At 65.4% G+C, this 17,440-nt stretch overlaps 1 protein-coding gene across 2 annotated transcripts; it reads left to right on the top strand.

The window, feature by feature from the left end:
* The first annotated feature begins 6,019 nt into the window (after window positions 1–6,019).
* Window positions 6,020–17,084, top strand: AIFM3 (apoptosis inducing factor mitochondria associated 3). 2 transcript variants are annotated; one of them, XM_061140801.1, is made up of 20 exons: window positions 6,020–6,179; window positions 9,463–9,676; window positions 9,833–9,942; window positions 10,070–10,179; window positions 10,269–10,313; window positions 10,540–10,636; window positions 10,717–10,829; window positions 11,151–11,237; window positions 11,587–11,678; window positions 11,778–11,908; window positions 11,995–12,110; window positions 12,214–12,285; window positions 12,372–12,435; window positions 12,872–12,948; window positions 13,044–13,161; window positions 14,682–14,780; window positions 15,234–15,309; window positions 15,768–15,872; window positions 16,500–16,520; window positions 16,727–17,084. In XM_061140801.1, the coding sequence occupies exons 1-20, from the start codon at window positions 6,149–6,151 to the stop codon at window positions 16,764–16,766; spliced, it is 1,818 nt and encodes a 605-aa protein (XP_060996784.1). In that variant the 5' UTR covers window positions 6,020–6,148; the 3' UTR covers window positions 16,767–17,084. The 2 variants fall into 2 exon arrangements, with proteins under 2 accessions (XP_060996784.1, XP_060996785.1); XM_061140802.1 differs by lacking the exon at window positions 16,500–16,520.
* Window positions 17,085–17,440: the final 356 nt, after the last annotated feature.

Genomic DNA, 17,440 nt, shown 5'->3' with positions numbered 1-17,440 from the left:
AGGAAGTCCTGGCACCCCACGACAGCTCTGAAGCCTGGCCCTGCTTGAGGCTTCCTGGCAGGACAGTGAGGCCTGTGTCCAAACGGGCTGCAGAAATCGGGGGCATCCTCACCTATGCCTGCTGCCCTGGGGACACCAGCGGACCAGTGCCCTAGGCTCCTGGGCTCAGAGCCCAAGGCAGGCTGTACCCCTGCCGCCTGGCGCGGAAACAGGTGGGGGCCCACTGGGGAACCTCAGAGGTCCGAGAGAGGGGTGGGCGCCCAGAGCTGCCTAGCGCCCGAGACCGGCCCGTGAAGGGGGTGGTCTGCCCGGGAGGAGCTGGTGGAGCTGGGGTTTGGTGCTGAGGTCAGCAGGGGCCCCGCCCTGGTGGACGCACACGCCGTCTCCCTGTTGCCTGTTTACTGCGGATCTCTCCGAAGGTACAGGACATTCGGGCAACCAGCTCTGTGAGGACTTCCCCGTGTTCTCTCTACAGAGAGTGTAGACCTCGGTCTGTCCTATCAGAGGCTGTGAGTCAGAAGCGCGCCTCTGTTCTCCCATTGCTGTGTCATGGCCCACGAGGTGGGCGTGTTGGCACTGGGGGAGCCGCCGTCACGGGCGTGCAGGGCCTTTCCCATCTCCAGCTGTCAGACGCAGTGAAGCGGCTCCTCTGAGCGGAGTATAAGGATTGCCTCAATTTACACTTTCTCCAGAGACGTATGCGAAAACACATTTTACAAGTCTTCTGTAGACACCTGCCTTGTCGCTGAACAGTAAATATACATTTAGAAAACTAAGATCAAAAAATAAAAAATAAGAAAACTTAAGATCATGGCATCTGGTCCCATCACTTCATAGCAAATAGATGGGGAAACAGTGGAAACAGTGACAAACTTAATTTTGGGGGGCTCCAAAATCACTGCAGATGGTGATTGCAACCATGAAATTAAAAAGACACTCCTTGGAAGGAAAGGTATGATCAACCTAGACAGCATATTAAAAAGCAGAGACATTACTTTATCAACAAAGGGCCGTCTAGTCAAGGCTATGGTTTTTCCAGTAGTCATGTATGGATGTGAGAGTTGGACTATAAAGAAAGTTGAGCACCAAAAAATTGATGCTTTTGAACTGTGGTGTTGGAGAAGACTCTTGAGAGTCCTGTGGACTGCAAGGAGATTCAACCAGTCCATCCTAAAGGAAATCAGTCCTGAATATTCACTGAAAGGACTGATGCTGAAGCTGAAACTCCAATACTTTGGCCACTTGATGCAAAGAGCTGACTCATTTGAAAAGACCGTAATGCTGAGGAAGATTGAGGGCAGGAGGAGAAGGGGACGACAGAGGATGAGATGGTTGGATGGCATCACTGACTTGATGGACATGAGTTTGAGTAAACTCCGGGAGTTGGTGATGGACAGGGAGGCCTGGTGTGCTGCAGTCCCTGGGGCCGCAGAGTTGGACACGGCTGAGCGCCTGAGCTGAGCTGAAGCAGCTTGTACTAGTCTATCTGAACATCTCAGGTGTGGAAGTTGTTGCCAGTGTTGTTTTGTTTGTTGGAGGGTTGTTTTTTTTTTTCTATTTTGAAATTATTTTAATTTACAGATAGATAACATCTTGGAAGACAAAAATGAAAAAACACAAAGTTCCCTGGGCATGGAATCAGAGCTGGTCACCCCTGGGCCTGGAGATGGCAGGGCGCAGCAGCAGTGTGGGGCGCAGTGTGGGGCACCGGGGCTGGGGGGCAGCTGGTCCCGCGGGGTCAGGGAGCCCTGCGGCCCCTGGGGGCTCTGGGACTCGGGCTGCGTGGACTGACCGGCGATGCGGGCAGGGAGGCCGGGCTGCAGCAACCCGAGCAAGCCAGGGGCTCAGAGTGAGGCCGGGGGTGGGGGGTGGGGGGTGGGCACGGCCCAGGTCCCCCAGCCTGGGGGTCCCCAAGCCTCTGCCTCCATGAGAATAAGCAGGTGGGGGCGCCAGGCCCGCCTGTTTCTTGTCCCTCACACAGCCGGCCACAGCTGGGATGTTGGCTGTGTTGTAACAGCCCCCTCCCCACATTACCAGGGGGCGAGGTAGGCACATGGAGGTCTCCCCATATGGAAATCTTCCTTAGGCCCCCAGCAAGAGTCCACTCTGCCGTCAGAACCCAAGGCCCAGGGAGGGCGCTGCGGGACTCGGGCCGTCCTCCAGGGGGCGCCGCGCCCTAACTTTGCGGCGGGCTTGGTGAGGCCAGGCCCTTCCCGGCTCCCCCTCACCCGCGGCTCGTTCGGCGGCCCCCCTCGCTTCTGGGGCCTCGTTGGGTGCCGTCCAGGCCACCGGGACGGATCTCCTCTCAGGGCAAGGTGAGGACCTCGGGCGGCCCGAGGACCCCCACGTTTACGCGCACCACCTCTAAGCCGGGGCCCTCACGGAGGCTGCCCACCCGCCTGCCTTCTGTCTCCACTTTTGCTCCACGAGGATGTAGTTGTTGCTGCCCCACGTCAGGGCATCTCCCCCTGCCATCCTCAGCCTCCTTGCAGCCCCCAGCCCCACCCTGAGCACCGCCGTCTCCCAGGCTGCACCCGTCTGCTGTCCTGGAGGAGCCCCGCTGGAGGGCACCGCAGGTACCCCCAGATTCCTGGGGTACCCGGGGCACAAAGGGCTCACTGACTCAAAGAGATCACAGACCAAGATGGGAGCCCTGCACTGGAGACGCCCCCATTCTCCTGCTCCAAGTTGTCAACCCGGCCAGAACCCGCCCCTCACCAGCAGCCTGGCTCTGGGGGGCCCCCAAACCCCTGAGCCTCGGCTCTCATCTGTAAAATGGAGACGACAGAACCTCCCTCCTCGGGCTGCCGTGGAGAGCGAAGCACAGTTGCTGTCCTCGCACGGGGCCCAGTGTCTTCCGGGCGCAGGGGCAGGGCCACAAGGTCAGTCCGGGGTGCAGTCGGGGCAGGCCGGATGGAGGCCCAGGGCACCCCGCCAAGCAGCACCATCTGCCTGTGTCCGGGCCCCTCCTGCGGCAGGAGCAGGGAGGGGTGGAACGAGGGGATCCCCTGCCCCCTGCAGCTCCCGGCCCCACACCTGCCCGCAGAAGTGACCCTCGCAGGCCCTGCCCCTGCCCGCAGGTGCCTCCCCCAGCTCCCGCACCTGTAAAACGTGGGGAGATACGCCTGCCCCCCGGGTGTCTGCCTGCGACATAAAGAGGGGCCTCCTCAGAGGCTGGTCAGCCTGGCACCCCTGCCGGCGGGGAGGGAGGCCCAGAAACGGGGGAGATGACAAATAAGAGGGCTCAACGCCAGCGGGCCCAGGAGACGCTGGTCCGAGTCCCGCTGGGCTGAGTGACAGGTTTGCTGAGCCCCAGCCTTACCCGATGACAGCACAGGCTGGACGGCCAGCACCTGGAAACTCTGGGAGGGCCCTGGAGCAGGAACAGCACCTCCAGGCTAGGGGAGAGAGGCTGCCCAGGGAGGGCTTCCTGGAGGAGGGGACGCGACACGCAACCAGGGTGCACCACGATTTACAGGAACCCGGGGAGCTCTCCAGGTGTATCGGCAGTGTGGAAAGAGACACTGTCATAAAATACAAAGTGGAAGGCGTCGTGTGTGGGAGAGCGGGGGAGGGACGGCGCTGAACCCCCGAAGCCTTCCAGGTGTCCGGGTCAGTTGGGCTCGCTTCGGGAGCTTTCTGCGGGAGGTTCCACTGCCCCCACGCTGCCAGAAGCCCCTGGTTCCAAGACTTAGGAAAGAAAGGAAAGGAAAGAGGGCCGGCCTGCCGCCAGCCTGGAGCCCCATGGGGGTCGCCAGGATGCCACGACCCCAGACCCCGCCGGCGGCCTGCCCCGGGCCGCCCCACTTGCGCGGCGCCTTCCGGCGCTGGCTCCCGGCTCCGGCCGCAGTGTCGCCGCAGCGCCGGCCCCGCCCCGCCCGCCCGCCCGCCCGGGAGGCTCCAGAGCGCAGGCCGGCGCGGAGCGCAGGTGAGCCCGCGGGGCTGGGGGCGGCGCCGCGGAGGGGGCGGCGGGGCGGGGCGCACCGCTCTCCTCGGCCTCCGCTCCCCTGACTCGCCGCCCGCTGGCGGCCGCGGTGGCCCCTATGTGTGCTGATCCCCTTCCTGGGCCGGTGGGGGTCCCGGAGGGAGGCTGGAAAGGCCTTCCCCGGGGGGACGGGCTGCACGTGGGGGGGAGATGCGGCCACAGCGCCCCCCCGCCTCGAGGGCCGGCGGCGGAGCTCAGACGCTGTCCCAGAAAACGAAGCCAGCCGCTGGTGGGGGGGGCCGGCCTCGGGGTGGGTGTGGGAAGGGCCCAGGGGACCCCCCAGTGAAGAACCAACCGGAGGAGTGGGGAGCAGGGCTCTGGGGCTGTTCTGGGGACACACGCGGGTCCGCAGGGGGTTAGCCCTCTGGGACTGTTACAACCGTTTGCAGTTTGGGCAGTTTGTGGACATGGACGGCACTCTGCCAAGATTCGGGGTGCCCTCTTGGTGTGTCCTGCCAAGGGCCTTTGCTAGGTGGGGGCGTCTGGACCCGCGGGGATGGGTGGGCTCCATGCCAGCCCGGCACATAGTAGCTCTGGGGAGGTTTCTGTCCCCAGCAAATGTCTCTCCAGGCCCAAGACCCCGGGAGTCTGGACATCTGGGCACCTGGGAAGGAGGGGACAGCCTCGACAGGCACCTGGTGGCAAGTTGAGGTCACCCCTCTTCTGGGGTGTCTGTGGCCCAGCAGGCAAGACCGGAGGTCAGGCAGGAGGGAGGTGGGCAGGGCTGAGCCAGGGCCCGGGGAGGGGCACCCGTGTGCCCAGGGAGGGGCAGGTGGGGGCGGGTGGAGGCCCCGTCTTACCGACCTGCCTTGGCAGTGAGTGGGGGAAAGAGCAAGGGTGCCACCTCTTCCGCGACGGCCCGCCAGGGCGGCGAGACGGGTGCCAGGCAGTAGACGGTCCCCCCAGACTCCCTGCAGTTCCCAGGCAGGCCTCCTGCGCTCAGGGGCCCTCCGGGGCCCTCGCTGGGATCTGAACCAGACCAGGTAGACCTCAGCTGCTTTAAACTCCAGGAAGAACTTCTGGGGGGATAAGAGTGGGGAGCCCAGTGTAGACGAGCAGTCCAGCGTGTAAGCTGCATGCTCCAGGCGGCCCACGTGTGGTCCTGGGAGCTCCCCGGAGGGTGGGGTGACCCCTCCCCAGCCCCGCAGCTTGCAGGGCGGCACGGGGCCTTCCTGGGTTCCTGTCTGTCTTGGAAGTCACTAGGTGGGAGACCACCCGGGTGCCCCTACCTGCTGCTGGACCCTGGCAAGCCCTTGGCCCCCTCCCGTGTCTCCATCTGCTTTTGGGCAGAACCCCGACATCAGAGGCTTTGGCAAAGAGCGGGGGAGGGGGGCGGAAGTAGGGCGGTGTGCCTGGCCTCTGTTCCCCCTACTCCGTGGGGCCCGGGCGGGCAGCCCACTTTTGTTCGCATGGAGCTGGGTTTCCCTGGGGACCGCTGGCCTGCCCCCGGCCCCGCCCCCGGCCCTCCTGGCCACGGCGCGCAGGGGGAGGGGTGGACGCTGGAGGCCGCCTCCTGGACCCCTGCCCCGGCCCTGCCTTCCCGGGCGGTGGCCCCGGTCCGGTCCACAAGGCAGCAGCTGCCCTTGGAGGAGGTGGGTACCCGGGGCTGCCCGCCGAGGTTGGGGCAGGGCCAGGGAGCGCTAAATGCACCCCCCACCTAGGAGGAGGAGGGAGGACCTCCAGGATGAGAAGCTCTGATCTGTCAAGGTGACCCGGGTCTGACCCCAGGCACAGTGGCCGCCCTGGAGAACGGAGGGCCCCGGGGCTCCCGGGCGGTAGCACTCCAAGGGCCGCAGAAATTGGGGGTTTTCTGGACCTAAGGGAGGGCCCCCTAAGGGGGGGCCAAGCCAGAGGGGAGGGGAGTGAGGGTGCTGAGCCTGGGAGGCCGGAAGGGAGGCGCGGTCCGTGATGCCTCGGGGACCCGGCCCCAGCGCGGCCCCTTTCTGAAGCCTCCTGGCTCCATCTCTCTGTGTCTCTACCCACAGCCTCATCCAAACCCTGGTCCCAAAGCTGCCGTTCTCCCCACAGGTCCCGGAGGCAGCTTCTGCTGGGATGGCAGCGCCAGCATCTCTGAGAGCCGCGGGGGGCCCAGCCCCCCAGGGGGCACCCTAGGCCTCCCACGGCTGCCACTCAGCGCGCCCTCCCGCCCGTGGGCCCCGCACCATGGGCGGCTGCTTCTCCAAGCCCAAGCCAGGTACCTATTCCCTTCTCGCCTCCCTCCGTCCCTCCCCCTCTGCCTCCGAAGTAGGTCAGACCCGGAGGCAGCCGAATGCTAACGCTGCAGGCAGGGGGGCTGGCTGGAGCCCTCTTTATCTGGGCCTCGGGGTGCTGGCGGTAGGAACAACAGCGGTGCCTTTCTCAGAAAGGGGAGGGGAGGCTTCCTCCTGCTGCTGGGGGCAGGGGGACCTATCCCCCTCAGAGCTGAGGAAGGGGGCTCTGGGGAGACCCCGGCCACCGTGTGGCCCAGGGCATGCGAGCAACCTCTCTGAGCCTCACCCACCCCCGCAAAAAAATAAGCCTGAGCTCTCAAGACCACTCAGAGGTGGAGTGGACAGGTCCAGCCCTGCCATCTCTCCTGACCGCTGTGTGACCTTGGGCTGCCTCCTAGGCCTCTCTGGACACACTCCCCTCTGGTGGAGGACGTCCCCACCCTGCCTGGCCCAAGCACTTCCGCCCCTGCCCGCTTGCCCAGCTGCCCTTACCTGATAGCCCGTGGCTCCACGACCTGGAAGCCCGCAAGCCTTTTCTCCTCTCCCTGGGCCTGAGGAGGAACCTGGAGGCAAGGGGGTGCCAGGCCCGCAGAGGGCCCCCTGCTCCCGAGCTGCGGAAACCCAGCCCTCGGGCGAAAGATGTAACTGTCTCGATCGCGGCTCCCACCCGTCGGCAGTGGGCCCCAGGGTACTGGCTGGCCCTGTAGCAGGCTCCTGTAGGGCTGCTGGGCTGGCTGGACGCCCTGGCAAAGGGGGCCTCGCAGAGCCCCAGCCCCAGGACCCCCGGGACAGGGACGGGTCACTCTCACCGCACCAGGGGCCGTGCTCTCGAGCTCACATCCGGAGCCTGCCCCGACTGTGTGGCCTCAGGTAGGCGACGTCACCTCTCTGAGCCTCTGCGTTCTCACCGTGAAACGGGCCCAGTCTCTGTGCCCCCGCCCGGGGTGGGGCGCTTGGCACGGGGCTGGCATCCAGGAGGCCCTCGCAGAATGCTGTCCTCTCCTCTGTGGGGACTGGGCTCCCTGTGGGCTGTGGCAGGGGGCCAGGAGCTCAGGGCCCCGGCGCCCACTTGGGGCAGGTGTGGGGTTGAGGCTTGGGAGTTTCAGCAAATGGGAGTGGGAGCGTTCGGGCCAGGAAAGTTCTCTGGGGGTCCCCGGCCCACAGGGAGACCAGAGGGAGCACAAGAGGCTTGTGCGCAGTCCTCCGTTTCCACCTCCGGGGCCCCTGTGGCTCAGAGCACACGTCACAACACATCGCAGGCTCCGGGGGCCGTGTTTCTCGGGAAGCGCTCCAAGCCCGTCCTCTCTAAGCTCAGAACTTGGGAGGAAGTGCAGGTCTCTAGGCATCTGGTCGCCCGCCTTTGTCGTTGCTGTTGTTACACCGGTCTTCATTGCTCTGCCCGGGCTTTCTCTAGCTGCAGCCAGCAAGGTCCGCCCTCCCTGAGGTGCATGCACTTCTCCTTGCAGAGCACAGGCTCCAGGCCCGGGGGCTTCAGGGGCTTGGGGACACAGGCTCGGGAGCTGTGGTGCAGGGCTTACTGCTCCGCAGTGTGTGGAATCTTCCCAGGGATCAAACCCATATCGCCTGCACTGGCAGGCAGATTCTTACACACTGTACCGCCAGGGAGGTCTCTGGTCACCTTCCTTTTATCAGGGACTGGAGCGACCTAGCAGCAGCAGCAGTGCTACTTAAAGGCTTTCCCTCTTTGCTGTGGCCACCAGGAGGCTCAGAGCTGCTAACCCGCTTCACCTACTGGGCATCTGCTCTCACTTGCTGTATGATTTCCTTCATCTGCGCTGCCCCCAAGGAGGCTCGCTCTCCTTGACAGAGCCGAGGCATTTTACAATGAAGGCATCCGCTGAAAGGGGCTAAGGGTCCCCCAGGGCTCCTGCCTTGATGCCTTTCCGTTGGGCTGCATCACCGAGCGCCTTGGGTCTTCTGTCGGAGGACAGAGGTTGGAAACAGCGGGGCTTGGCTGTCCTCCGGGCCCCCGCCGGGCTGCTCCTGTGAACGCTGGTCTCTGCAGCTCACGTAACTGGTGTCAGCTGAATCCAGAGTATTTTTCTTTTTAATTCTTCTGAAAACATTCTATCGCCGTTACATCCAGGGTGGAAAATGAAGGCAAAAACCCAGCCCACCCAGAGGCTCCCACCTGACGCAACAGCTTCAGTGTGATGTGTGGGTGGGCCCTTCCCGCCCATGGAGTCAGGGGCCCACGTTCAGCCCTGACTGCACCTTGGGTGGGGTGGGGGGGGGGGGGTGGGCGCTGCGATGCAGGGATGAGGGGCAGGCCAGACTGGGGGGTTAGGGCAGCATGAGGGGGGTGGCCAGTGGAGGCGACCCCTGGGCTGTGTCTAGGAGGACGGGCAGGGGTGAGCTGTGCCAGGAACGGACAAGGGCCCAGGCCAAGGGGGCCGCCGTTCAGGCTAAGGCCCCGAGGAGCCAGCTGGGCTCTTTCTTTTTGGAGGTCAGGTCTGTGGGGGAAGGGCCTGGGGGCTCAGGGGCCCAGGGTTGGAGGGAGGGGCGCGCATGCTGTGCCAGGGCTCAGCGCCCTGTGTTCAGCCCTGCTCCCTGCAGCCACAGGCCAGGAGACCGGATTATCACTGCTGAAAATTCTGTTTATTGTTCCCTTCTAATTAGAAAAATACCCGAGGCTCATGGTGGGGAATTTGGAAAATGCAGAGAAGTATAAAGAAAGTGATAATCTCGCTAAGTGCCCCCTCCCAGTCGGCCCCAGGGGAAGGGGGTATGCCTTGTGCCCTCTGCATGCACTGCCCGGGTGGGGTCCATCCCCAAGGCCCCCTGCACCCAGCACCTGGTAAATAATGAAGGGGTCTCCAGCTGGCCAGAGCAGCTATCTCCAGTTGAAATTATGTAGCATATACACTTTTTTCTTTTAATTCTGAAAAAATTTCAAACCTCTGCAGACCTCGGTTACCCAGATTCACTCAGGGACCGTGACCCAGGCTGCGTCCCAAGTTTCTCAGGCCGCCCCCGTCCTCCGTGGTGGCCGCGCCCTCGGGGTCAGCAGGGTTCCAGCCCCAAGTTCTTACCTGCACGCGGGTTCCTGGAGAAGGGGCCACTTCAGGGGTGAATGCGCACTGCTGGTGCCCCTGGCTCATTTTGTTAGTGAGAAAGAAAACTCATGAGACATCACATCGAGTTTGCCCAGGGTCCCCCCAGCACCTCCGCTCTGCCTCCTGCTGGAGGGGTGGGTGAGAGATGGGCCCGGCTGGAGGCTCACCCCAACCCGCCCCCTGCCCGCAGTGGAGCTCAAGATCGAAGTGGTGCTGCCCGAGAAGGACCGGGGCAAGGAGGAGCTGTCCGCCGGCGGCAAGGGCAGCCCCCGGGCCTACCAGGGCAACGGCGCTGCCCGCCACTTCCACGCAGACGAGCGCCTGCCTGCCCCCCACCCCTACCCCGGCACCCAGGACTGCGTGGAGGCCGCTGTCTGCCACGTCAAGGACCTGGAGAACGGCCAGTGGGTGCTGGGCCTGGGAGGGCCTGGGAGGCGGGGGTGGGGGCATGGCCCATGGAAGGTGCCCACGGCCAGCTCCACATCCAGCCTCGGTGGCTGCTGCTGGTCTGGGGCTGGGGGCTGCTCCCTGGCCTCTGAGGGCAGCCCCCCTGCCCCCAGGATGCGGGAGGTGGAGCTGGGCTGGGGGAAGGTGCTGCTGCTGAAGGACAACGGGGAGTTCCACGCCCTGGGCCACAAGTGTCCGCACTATGGCGCGCCCCTGGTGAAAGGTGAGGTGTGGGTGCCTGCAGGGGCGGGGCGGCCCATCTGCTGGCGGGGGCTCCGGGGCTGTGGGGACAGGCCCGTGGTGCCCTTGGAGCGGGGCCCCTGCTGGTGGCCCAGCCCTGCCCCCTCCAGGGGTGCTGTCCCGTGGCCGGGTCCGTTGCCCCTGGCACGGCGCCTGCTTCAGCGTCAGCAGCGGGGACCTGGAGGACTTCCCGGGCCTGGACAGTCTGCACAAGTTCCAGGTGGGGCCAGGCGTGCAGTGGGGTGAGCCCTGGGGGTGCAGGGGCCGGAGCACCCCAAAGCCCGGGCCTGAGCTCCACAGCCCTTGCAGGTGAAGATCGAGAAGGAGAAGGTGTACGTCCGGGCCAGCAAGCAGGTGAGGGCGCGGGGCTGGGGCTCAGGCCGAGGGAGAGACCGCGGGAGGGCCTCTGGGTCCCTGGGGTGGGAGGGAGCCTGGCGGGCCGGCCGGGGGGCAGGCAAAGGGCTTCCCCGGTGCGGCAGAGGCACCACTGGGGCAGAAGAGCCTGGCCCGCTGGGTGGGCACAGGGGGGATGGTGGTGACCCCCACTCCCAGCTGCCCCCAGCTTGCCGGCCGCCCCCAGGCCTTGCAGCTGCAGCGAAGGACCAAGGTGATGGCCACGTGCATCTCGCCAAGCGCCGGCCACAGCGGCAGCACCAACGTGCTGATCGTGGGCGCAGGTTGGTGGTGGGTCCTCGGGGGCAGGGTGGGTTAGGGAGGGGGCTCCTGACACCTGTCCCCCTCCTTCCCCTCCGCTCAGGGGCAGCCGGCCTGGTGTGCGCGGAGACGCTGCGGCAGGAGGGCTTCTCGGACAGGATCGTGTTGTGTACTCTGGACCGCTACCTTCCCTACGACCGGCCCAAGCTCAGCAAGGTGGGCGGGGCGTGTTTGGGTCTGGGCGGGGCGTGGATGGGGCTGGGTGGGGCGTGAACGGCGCAGGGCGGGGCCAGATCTTCGCCCTTCTGCCCACAGTTAGGGCCCCTGGGACCCCGCTCGCCACCCCCCGGGGGTCCGGGCGGCTGCCCTCTCTGCTCGTGCCAGGCCCGTCTGTGGTGCCCAGGAGGTCTGGTCGGCGGAGTTCCGCCCTGGAGCCTCTGTGTGGCCCGGGCTGCCCCGCACCCACGAGGCCTCGGTCCTCAGCTGCCAAGGGCATGGTGGCCGCCTGGCCCCATCTCAAGCCGGCATCCCCGGCAGTCGCTGGATGCACAGCCGGAGCAGCTGGCCCTGAGGCCCAAGGAGTTCTTCCGAGCCCACGGCATCGAGGTGCTCACGGAGGCCCAGGTGCGGACGAGGCCGGGGAGTGGGCCTGGGAGGGCTTCCTGGGCGCTGTGGAGGGCAGGCCTGAGGCCCCTGGAGGTGTGGGTGTGGCCTGCACCCCCCTGCCCAGGGGCCCAGGCACCCAGGGGTGCCCCAGGGCTGGGGGGATCATAGCACACACAGGGCCCCAGGGTGGTGGGGTGGGGCCTGGGGCTTCAAGAGGGCTTTGAGGAGGAGGTGGGGTGAAGCGTGAGAGGGCGCTGCCCGGTGCGGGAGGAAGGTTCAGCGGGTGGCGGAACTGCCCAGAGGGCCTGGCGGGCGCGGGGCGCGGTGGAGGACCCGGAGACAGCGCTCTGCCCTGCGGGGGTCACAGGTGGTCACGGTGGACGTGAGGAACAAGAAGGCCGTGTTCAAGGATGGCTTCAAGCTGGAGTACAGCAAGCTGCTGCTGGCGCCTGGGAGCAGGTGGGAGGGGCCCCCCGCCCCCCCCCGCCAGGCAGGGGGAGGGCTCGCGGCAGGGGTGGCCCAGGAGCCGCCCCTCTCCCCAATTCTGGCCCGTCTCAGCCCCAAGACCCTGAACTGCAAAGGCAAAGACGTGGAGAACGTGTTCACCATCCGGACGCCCGAGGATGCCAACCGCGTGGTGAGGCTGGCCCGGGGCCGCAACGCCGTCGTCGTGGGGGCCGGCTTCCTGGGTGAGCAGCCGGGGGAGCCCGGGGCGGCGCTGGCAGGGGCGGTGCAGGGTGCCAGCCCGCCCCACCCCACCCCTGCCCCTCCCCAGGGATGGAGGTGGCCGCCTACCTGACCGAGAAGGCCCACTCGGTGTCCGTGGTGGAGCTTGAGGAGACACCCTTCAGGAGGTTCCTGGGAGAGCGCGTTGGCCGCGCCCTCATGAAGGTGAGCCCCCCTGGGGACCCACCGTGCTGGGCCCCCGCCTGCCCTGTCCCTCCCGCTCAGCTTTCACTCCTGCACCCCCTGCCCCACCCCCACCACCTCGCAGATGTTTGAGAACAACCGCGTCAAGTTCTACATGCAGACGGAGGTGTCAGAGCTGCGGGCCCAGGAGGGCAAGGTGGGCCCTCCTCCACCCCCACCCCCGGCCCTTCTGCCCCCTCTCCTGTGCCCTGGAGCTGCTCACCTGCCCGCCGCTCTCCGCAGCTGAAGGAGGTCGTGCTGAAGAGCAGCAAGGTGGTGCGGGCCGACGTCTGCGTGGTGGGCATCGGTGAGTGGGGGGCGGGAGGCGGCAGGGAGCAGGGTCACCCCCTCTTGCTCAACGCGGACCTCAGGCCAGTCCCTTCCCCTCCCCCAGCCTGTCTGACCATACCCACCGGTCAGGGCTCTTGGGGAGTTGGTACTTGACCTGGGCTGGCACGGGGCATGCTTCTAGGGACCCCTGCCCAGTAACTGCGCAGACACAGATGAGGCTCTAGCTGGCCCCTGCTCCAGCTGAAGTGCCAGTCGGGGGAGGAGGTGGCATGGGATGGGGGGAGGTGCGGCATGCCCACCCCCACCAGGGGCTTCACGGAGAGCTTCTCAGAGGTGGTACGTGAGGTCCGATGGGAGGCACCGGGGTCTCTGGGGGTCCACGCAGAGGGGACGGGCTGTGACGGCATGGGCTGGGCTGGGCTGCTGTGAACACAGTGGCCCTGTCCTGCCAGGCGCGGTGCCTGCCACGGGCTTCCTGAGGCAGAGCGGCATCAGTCTGGACTCCCGAGGCTTCATCCCTGTCAACAAGGTGGGGCCGTTGGGGCAGGTGGGCAAGCTGCCAGTGGGGCTGGGGGAGGACCCATTTGGGGTGCCTGTCACCCATGAGCCCCGCACTCCCCACAGATGATGCAGACCAACATTCCCGGCGTGTTTGCAGCCGGCGACGCCGTCACTTTCCCTCTGGCCTGGAGAAACAGCCGCAAAGTGAACATCCCCCACTGGCAGATGGCTCACGCCCAGGGTACCGTCAGCCCGGAGGCAGCAGGGGGTGGGAGGCTGTCCCCGGGCCCTGGCCTCCCCCCAGGCCCGCCCCTCAGTTGCTGCCCTTGGGTCCTGCTCCCTGGGTCCGCCATTCAAGGCTCTGCAGTGGCCCGTCCCGCCAGCCTCATGCAGGTGATGGAGCCAGCTCGCTGCCACCTCCTTCTCTAGACCCATCCAACATCCTCTGGGCACCCGGTTCTGCCCGCCACCATGTCCCACCCCACTGTCCCTGCACCAGCCTCTCCTTTCCTGTTGTCCTCGGACATCACATTCCGCAGAAGTCCTCGCAAACCCGTGCAGTCACCTGGGGGGGGGGGGGGCGGGGTTTAGTAGGACCCGGTCCAGCTCCCCACTGCATCCCCTTTGGGCCACCCCATGGACTCTGTGAACCAGGCTGCTGCCCGCAGGCCCCTGGGAGGTGGGTGGCTGGGCCTGGAAACCCTCCTCCCCCTCCCCTTGGGCAGTCACTGCACACACCTGGTCCAGGCCCCTCAGCTGCAGGTACAGTCAGTTAGCTTCTCAGAGGCCGGGCGGCCAGACCCCCTGCACCCTCTTCTGTTCCCTTCACCCTCACGTCATCTGAGCCTGAAGCCCCTCTCCTGGTGCCAGCCTCTGTTCAGGTCCAAGGTCTGCGGTTGGTGCTAGGTTTGAAGGAACACAAACTGCTCATATCAGTTCAGTTCAGTTGCTCAGTCGTTTCTGACTCTCTGTGACACCATGGACTGCAGCACGCCAGGCCTCCCTGTCCATCACCAACTACTGGAGCTTGCTCAAACTCATGTCCATTGAGTCAGTGATGCCATCCAACCATCTCATCCTTTGTCATCCCCTTCTCCTCCCGCCTTCAATCTTTCCCAGCATCAGGGTCTTTTCAAATGAGTCAGTTCTTCCCACTTGGTGGCCAAAGTATTGGAGCTTCAGCATCAGTCCTTCCAATGAACACTCAGGACTGATCTTTAGGATGGACTGGTTGGATCTCCTTGCAGTCCAAGGGACTCTCAAGAGTCTTCTCTAACACCACAGTTCAAAAGCGTCAATCTTTTGAACTGCTCATATAATTAACGTTTAACCGGGAGGGTCCAGGGGACAGTCACAGACATCCAACTGCAGCGGTCCGAGGGGGCCTCGATCAAACAGGGAAGCCACGCCCCCTTTCTGTCTCGGGCCTTGAATCAACCTGTCGTCCTTGCTTCCCTGGACACTGGTGCCCCATTGTCCCGCCTCCCTCCTCAGACCTGACCAGTCTGGTGAGGCGTCTGAGTCACACCTGACGTGGTGGCCCGGGGAAGCCGGCCCCTTCCGGACCCAGTCCAGACACTGGACGTCAGTGGCCAGCTTTGGGCCCAGCGTGACCTCTGCACCCGTCATTGGCAAGCAGGGGTGGGCACTCCCCGTCCCTGCCCCACATATCAGGGATCCCCGGAGAGTGGGGCGGGGGAGCAGGCAGTAGAGTGGTGGCAAGGGCTCGGGGCGGAGCGCTGACGACCCCGGGACCCACAGGGCGCGTGGCGGCCCAGAACATGCTGGCACAGGAAGCGGAGATCAGCACGGTGCCCTATCTGTGGACCGCCATGTTTGGCAAGAGCCTGCGCTACGCAGGTACCAAGGGGCCTGGCCGCGGGCGGGCCCAGGTGCAGCGGAGTGCGGGGGCAGGGCTGGGAGCATCTCGGGGCGGGGCTCGGAGCACCCCAGGGGCGGGGCCAGGCGCATCGGGGGCGGGGCTAGGAGCATCGGGGCGGGGTTAGGAGCATCCCGGGGCGGGGCTAGGAGCATCGGGGGCGGGGGCTCGGAGCACCCCAGGGGCGGGGCTAGGAGCATCGGGGGCGGGGCTCGGAGCACCCCAGGGGCGGGGCTAGGCGCATCCCGGGGCGGGGCCAGGAGCATCAGGGCGGGGTTAGGAGCACAGGGGGCGGGACCACGGCGGCTGCAGGGGGAAGCCAGGAGCTCGCTGGCGGCGGGACTAGATCCCCCTTACAGGTCCGCCGGGGGCATCGTGGGAAGGGTATTGCACACGGACCTGGTGAAGCCACGTCCCCTCCGCCCGTCCCGCAGGTTATGGAGAAGGCTTCGACGACGTCATCATCCAAGGGGATCTGGACGAGCTCAAGTTCGTGGCTTTTTACACCAAGTGAGAGCCGCGGGGGTGAGAAGCAGGGGGCACTTGGCCGGGAGAAACGCTGCCCCGGAGGAGCCGGCTTCGCCGGGCGGTGGGCCGAAGGGCAAGGTGGGCCAGCTAGGCGCCAGGAGAGGAGCACAGAGGTGGGGCACAGCCGTTCCGCGGGAGGCGGACACTTCATCTCAGGTCAGCTCTTGGAGATGGGGGTTGACAGCCTACTTTTACACCGAGGACAGTGACACAGGTAGAGGGCGGGGTCCCAGGACAGGTCTCGGCCTTAAACCCCACTGGGCAGGAGCGTCATGGGGTCCCGCGGGACCAGAAGCTGTGCTGGGCCAAGGGGGTGCCAGGTGGTCAGAGCATTCCCCCGGTCCCAAGTGAGAGCCACCCTGGGCCCCGGCTGCATCCGGGTCTCCAAGGACAGGGGCTGCTGCTGGCCAGTCCTCAGGCTCGGCCACCTCTCCCTGCAGGGGCGACGAGGTGATCTCCGTAGCCAGCATGAACTACGACCCCATCGTGTCTAAGGTGGCTGAGGTGCTGGCCTCTGGCCGCACCATCCGGAAGCGGGAGGTGGAGTGAGTGTGGGCGCTGGAGGCCCCAGGGAGGGAGCAGACGTCCCGGAGGCCTTGGTTCAAGCTGCCCATGGCAGTGAGCTGCCCCCACAGTCTCCCGGGGCTCCCGTCCCCCCATCAACCAGCTTGAAGCTCCTAGGGTTACAGTGTCATGTGGGACAAGGGTTGTGGTTTGGGAGCGGGCTGCTTATTTGTGCTCTTGTGGGTAGAAGGGAAGGAGGCCGTGTCCAGGGCAGGGCCAGTGCTGCAGGGAAGGGTCAAGACCCACTGCCTGGGCAGTTATGGGGCCCAGGACACCCCACTGCCCAGAACACAGCCATAGAAAAACGTGATTCACATTGCTCCTGGGGACGCCCTGACAGAGTCCTGGGGTGGTTGCTCTGGGTCTGAGCGACACGGGACAGAAGCCATTACTGCTGTTATCTCATCCCGGCATGGTACCACTGGGCCTCACCCTGTGGGCTCAGCCGACCTGCAGAGCCCCCCACACCCCACGCCCACCCCGCTGCCCAGGGCCGAGGAAAGCCTGGATAGAGGGGCTCACGCTGGAAACGGGGAACCAAGGGAGGGGCCAGGAATGACATGCTGTCTCCCTGGCCTTCTCTGTCTCTCCCTCTTGCCTTCGAGAAGGCTGTTTGTCCTGCACAACAAGTACGTGGGTCCTCTCCTTCCTCTGAGCCTTGCCCACCTCAGCCCGGAGCCTGCGCCCAGTGGTCTCTCCCTCTGCCCAAGGGCACTTCCCTGCCGGGCACCAGGGCCGCGCACAGCTCCCTGCTGTCTTCAAGGGCCCGCTGCTTCTGGTGCCCAGGGGGCGCCTGCTGCCCGCTGCCCTCACGCCTCCTCCCTCGTTCCTACAGGACCGGTGACATGTCCTGGCTCACAGGGAAAGGCTCCTGAGTTTGCACACAACACAGGCTCGCTGGGGCGCCAGGGACAGAGGCCAAGCCCCAGAGGTCAAGTGCCAACCTCCAGTTCCCCAGGACCCCCGGGGGGCAGACCCTGAGCACCCCCCAGTGCTTGCCTTCGGCTGCCTGGCTCACCACCCCGCACCTTCCAGAGAGTCCTCTCTGGTCTCCAGGAGATGCTCACCACCCAAGGCCTGCAGTGCCGACTGATGGCTGGCAGTGGGGGAGGCGGGGTGGGCTTGCTTCTTCCTCTACTGGGACTGGTCCCCTGTGGGACCCTGCAACGTACTAGATATTATCTTAACATTAAAACGCACACGTTTGCAGATCTGTGTGACTTCCACTATACCTGGGCAAACTCTCACGAGGGAGAAAGCAGATCACGGGGGACACAGGCACAACCAGAGACCACCGAAGTGTCACACGGAGGAAGTTTGGTCTGGGAGCATCCCGAGGAGGGAGCAGCTGATTCTGCACCCCCCCGGGGATTAGGGAAGGCCCCCCGGCAGACCAAAGTCCTGGGTCTGGATTTTGAAGGAAGGGCACTACAGGTAGAGGGGACAGCACGTGTACCAAGGGTTTGAGACAGGAGGTGCTTCTTCAGGGCAGAGGCAGCTCGCGCTTGGCTGACCACATTAGGGCCGAGGGCTGGGTCTCGTGGCAACC

This window comes from Dama dama, chromosome 5 (assembly GCF_033118175.1).
Source record: "Dama dama isolate Ldn47 chromosome 5, ASM3311817v1, whole genome shotgun sequence".
NCBI lineage: Eukaryota > Metazoa > Chordata > Mammalia > Artiodactyla > Cervidae > Dama > Dama dama.
Note: the sequence above shows the minus strand (reverse complement) of the source record. Positions and strands in the feature narration are given on the sequence as shown.

What these genes read in the sequence shown, in the direction of transcription:
- AIFM3 (XM_061140801.1), top strand. Translation starts at nt 6,149, where the DNA reads ATGGGCGGCTGCTTCTCCAAGCCCAAGCCAG. An exon ending in AAGGACCTGGAGAACGGCCA is followed by an intron (nt 9,677 to 9,832) that starts GTGGGTGCTGGG and finishes CCCTGCCCCCAG; the next exon opens with GATGCGGGAGGTGGAGCTGG. An exon ending in TGGCGCGCCCCTGGTGAAAG is followed by an intron (nt 9,943 to 10,069) that starts GTGAGGTGTGGG and finishes TGCCCCCTCCAG; the next exon opens with GGGTGCTGTCCCGTGGCCGG.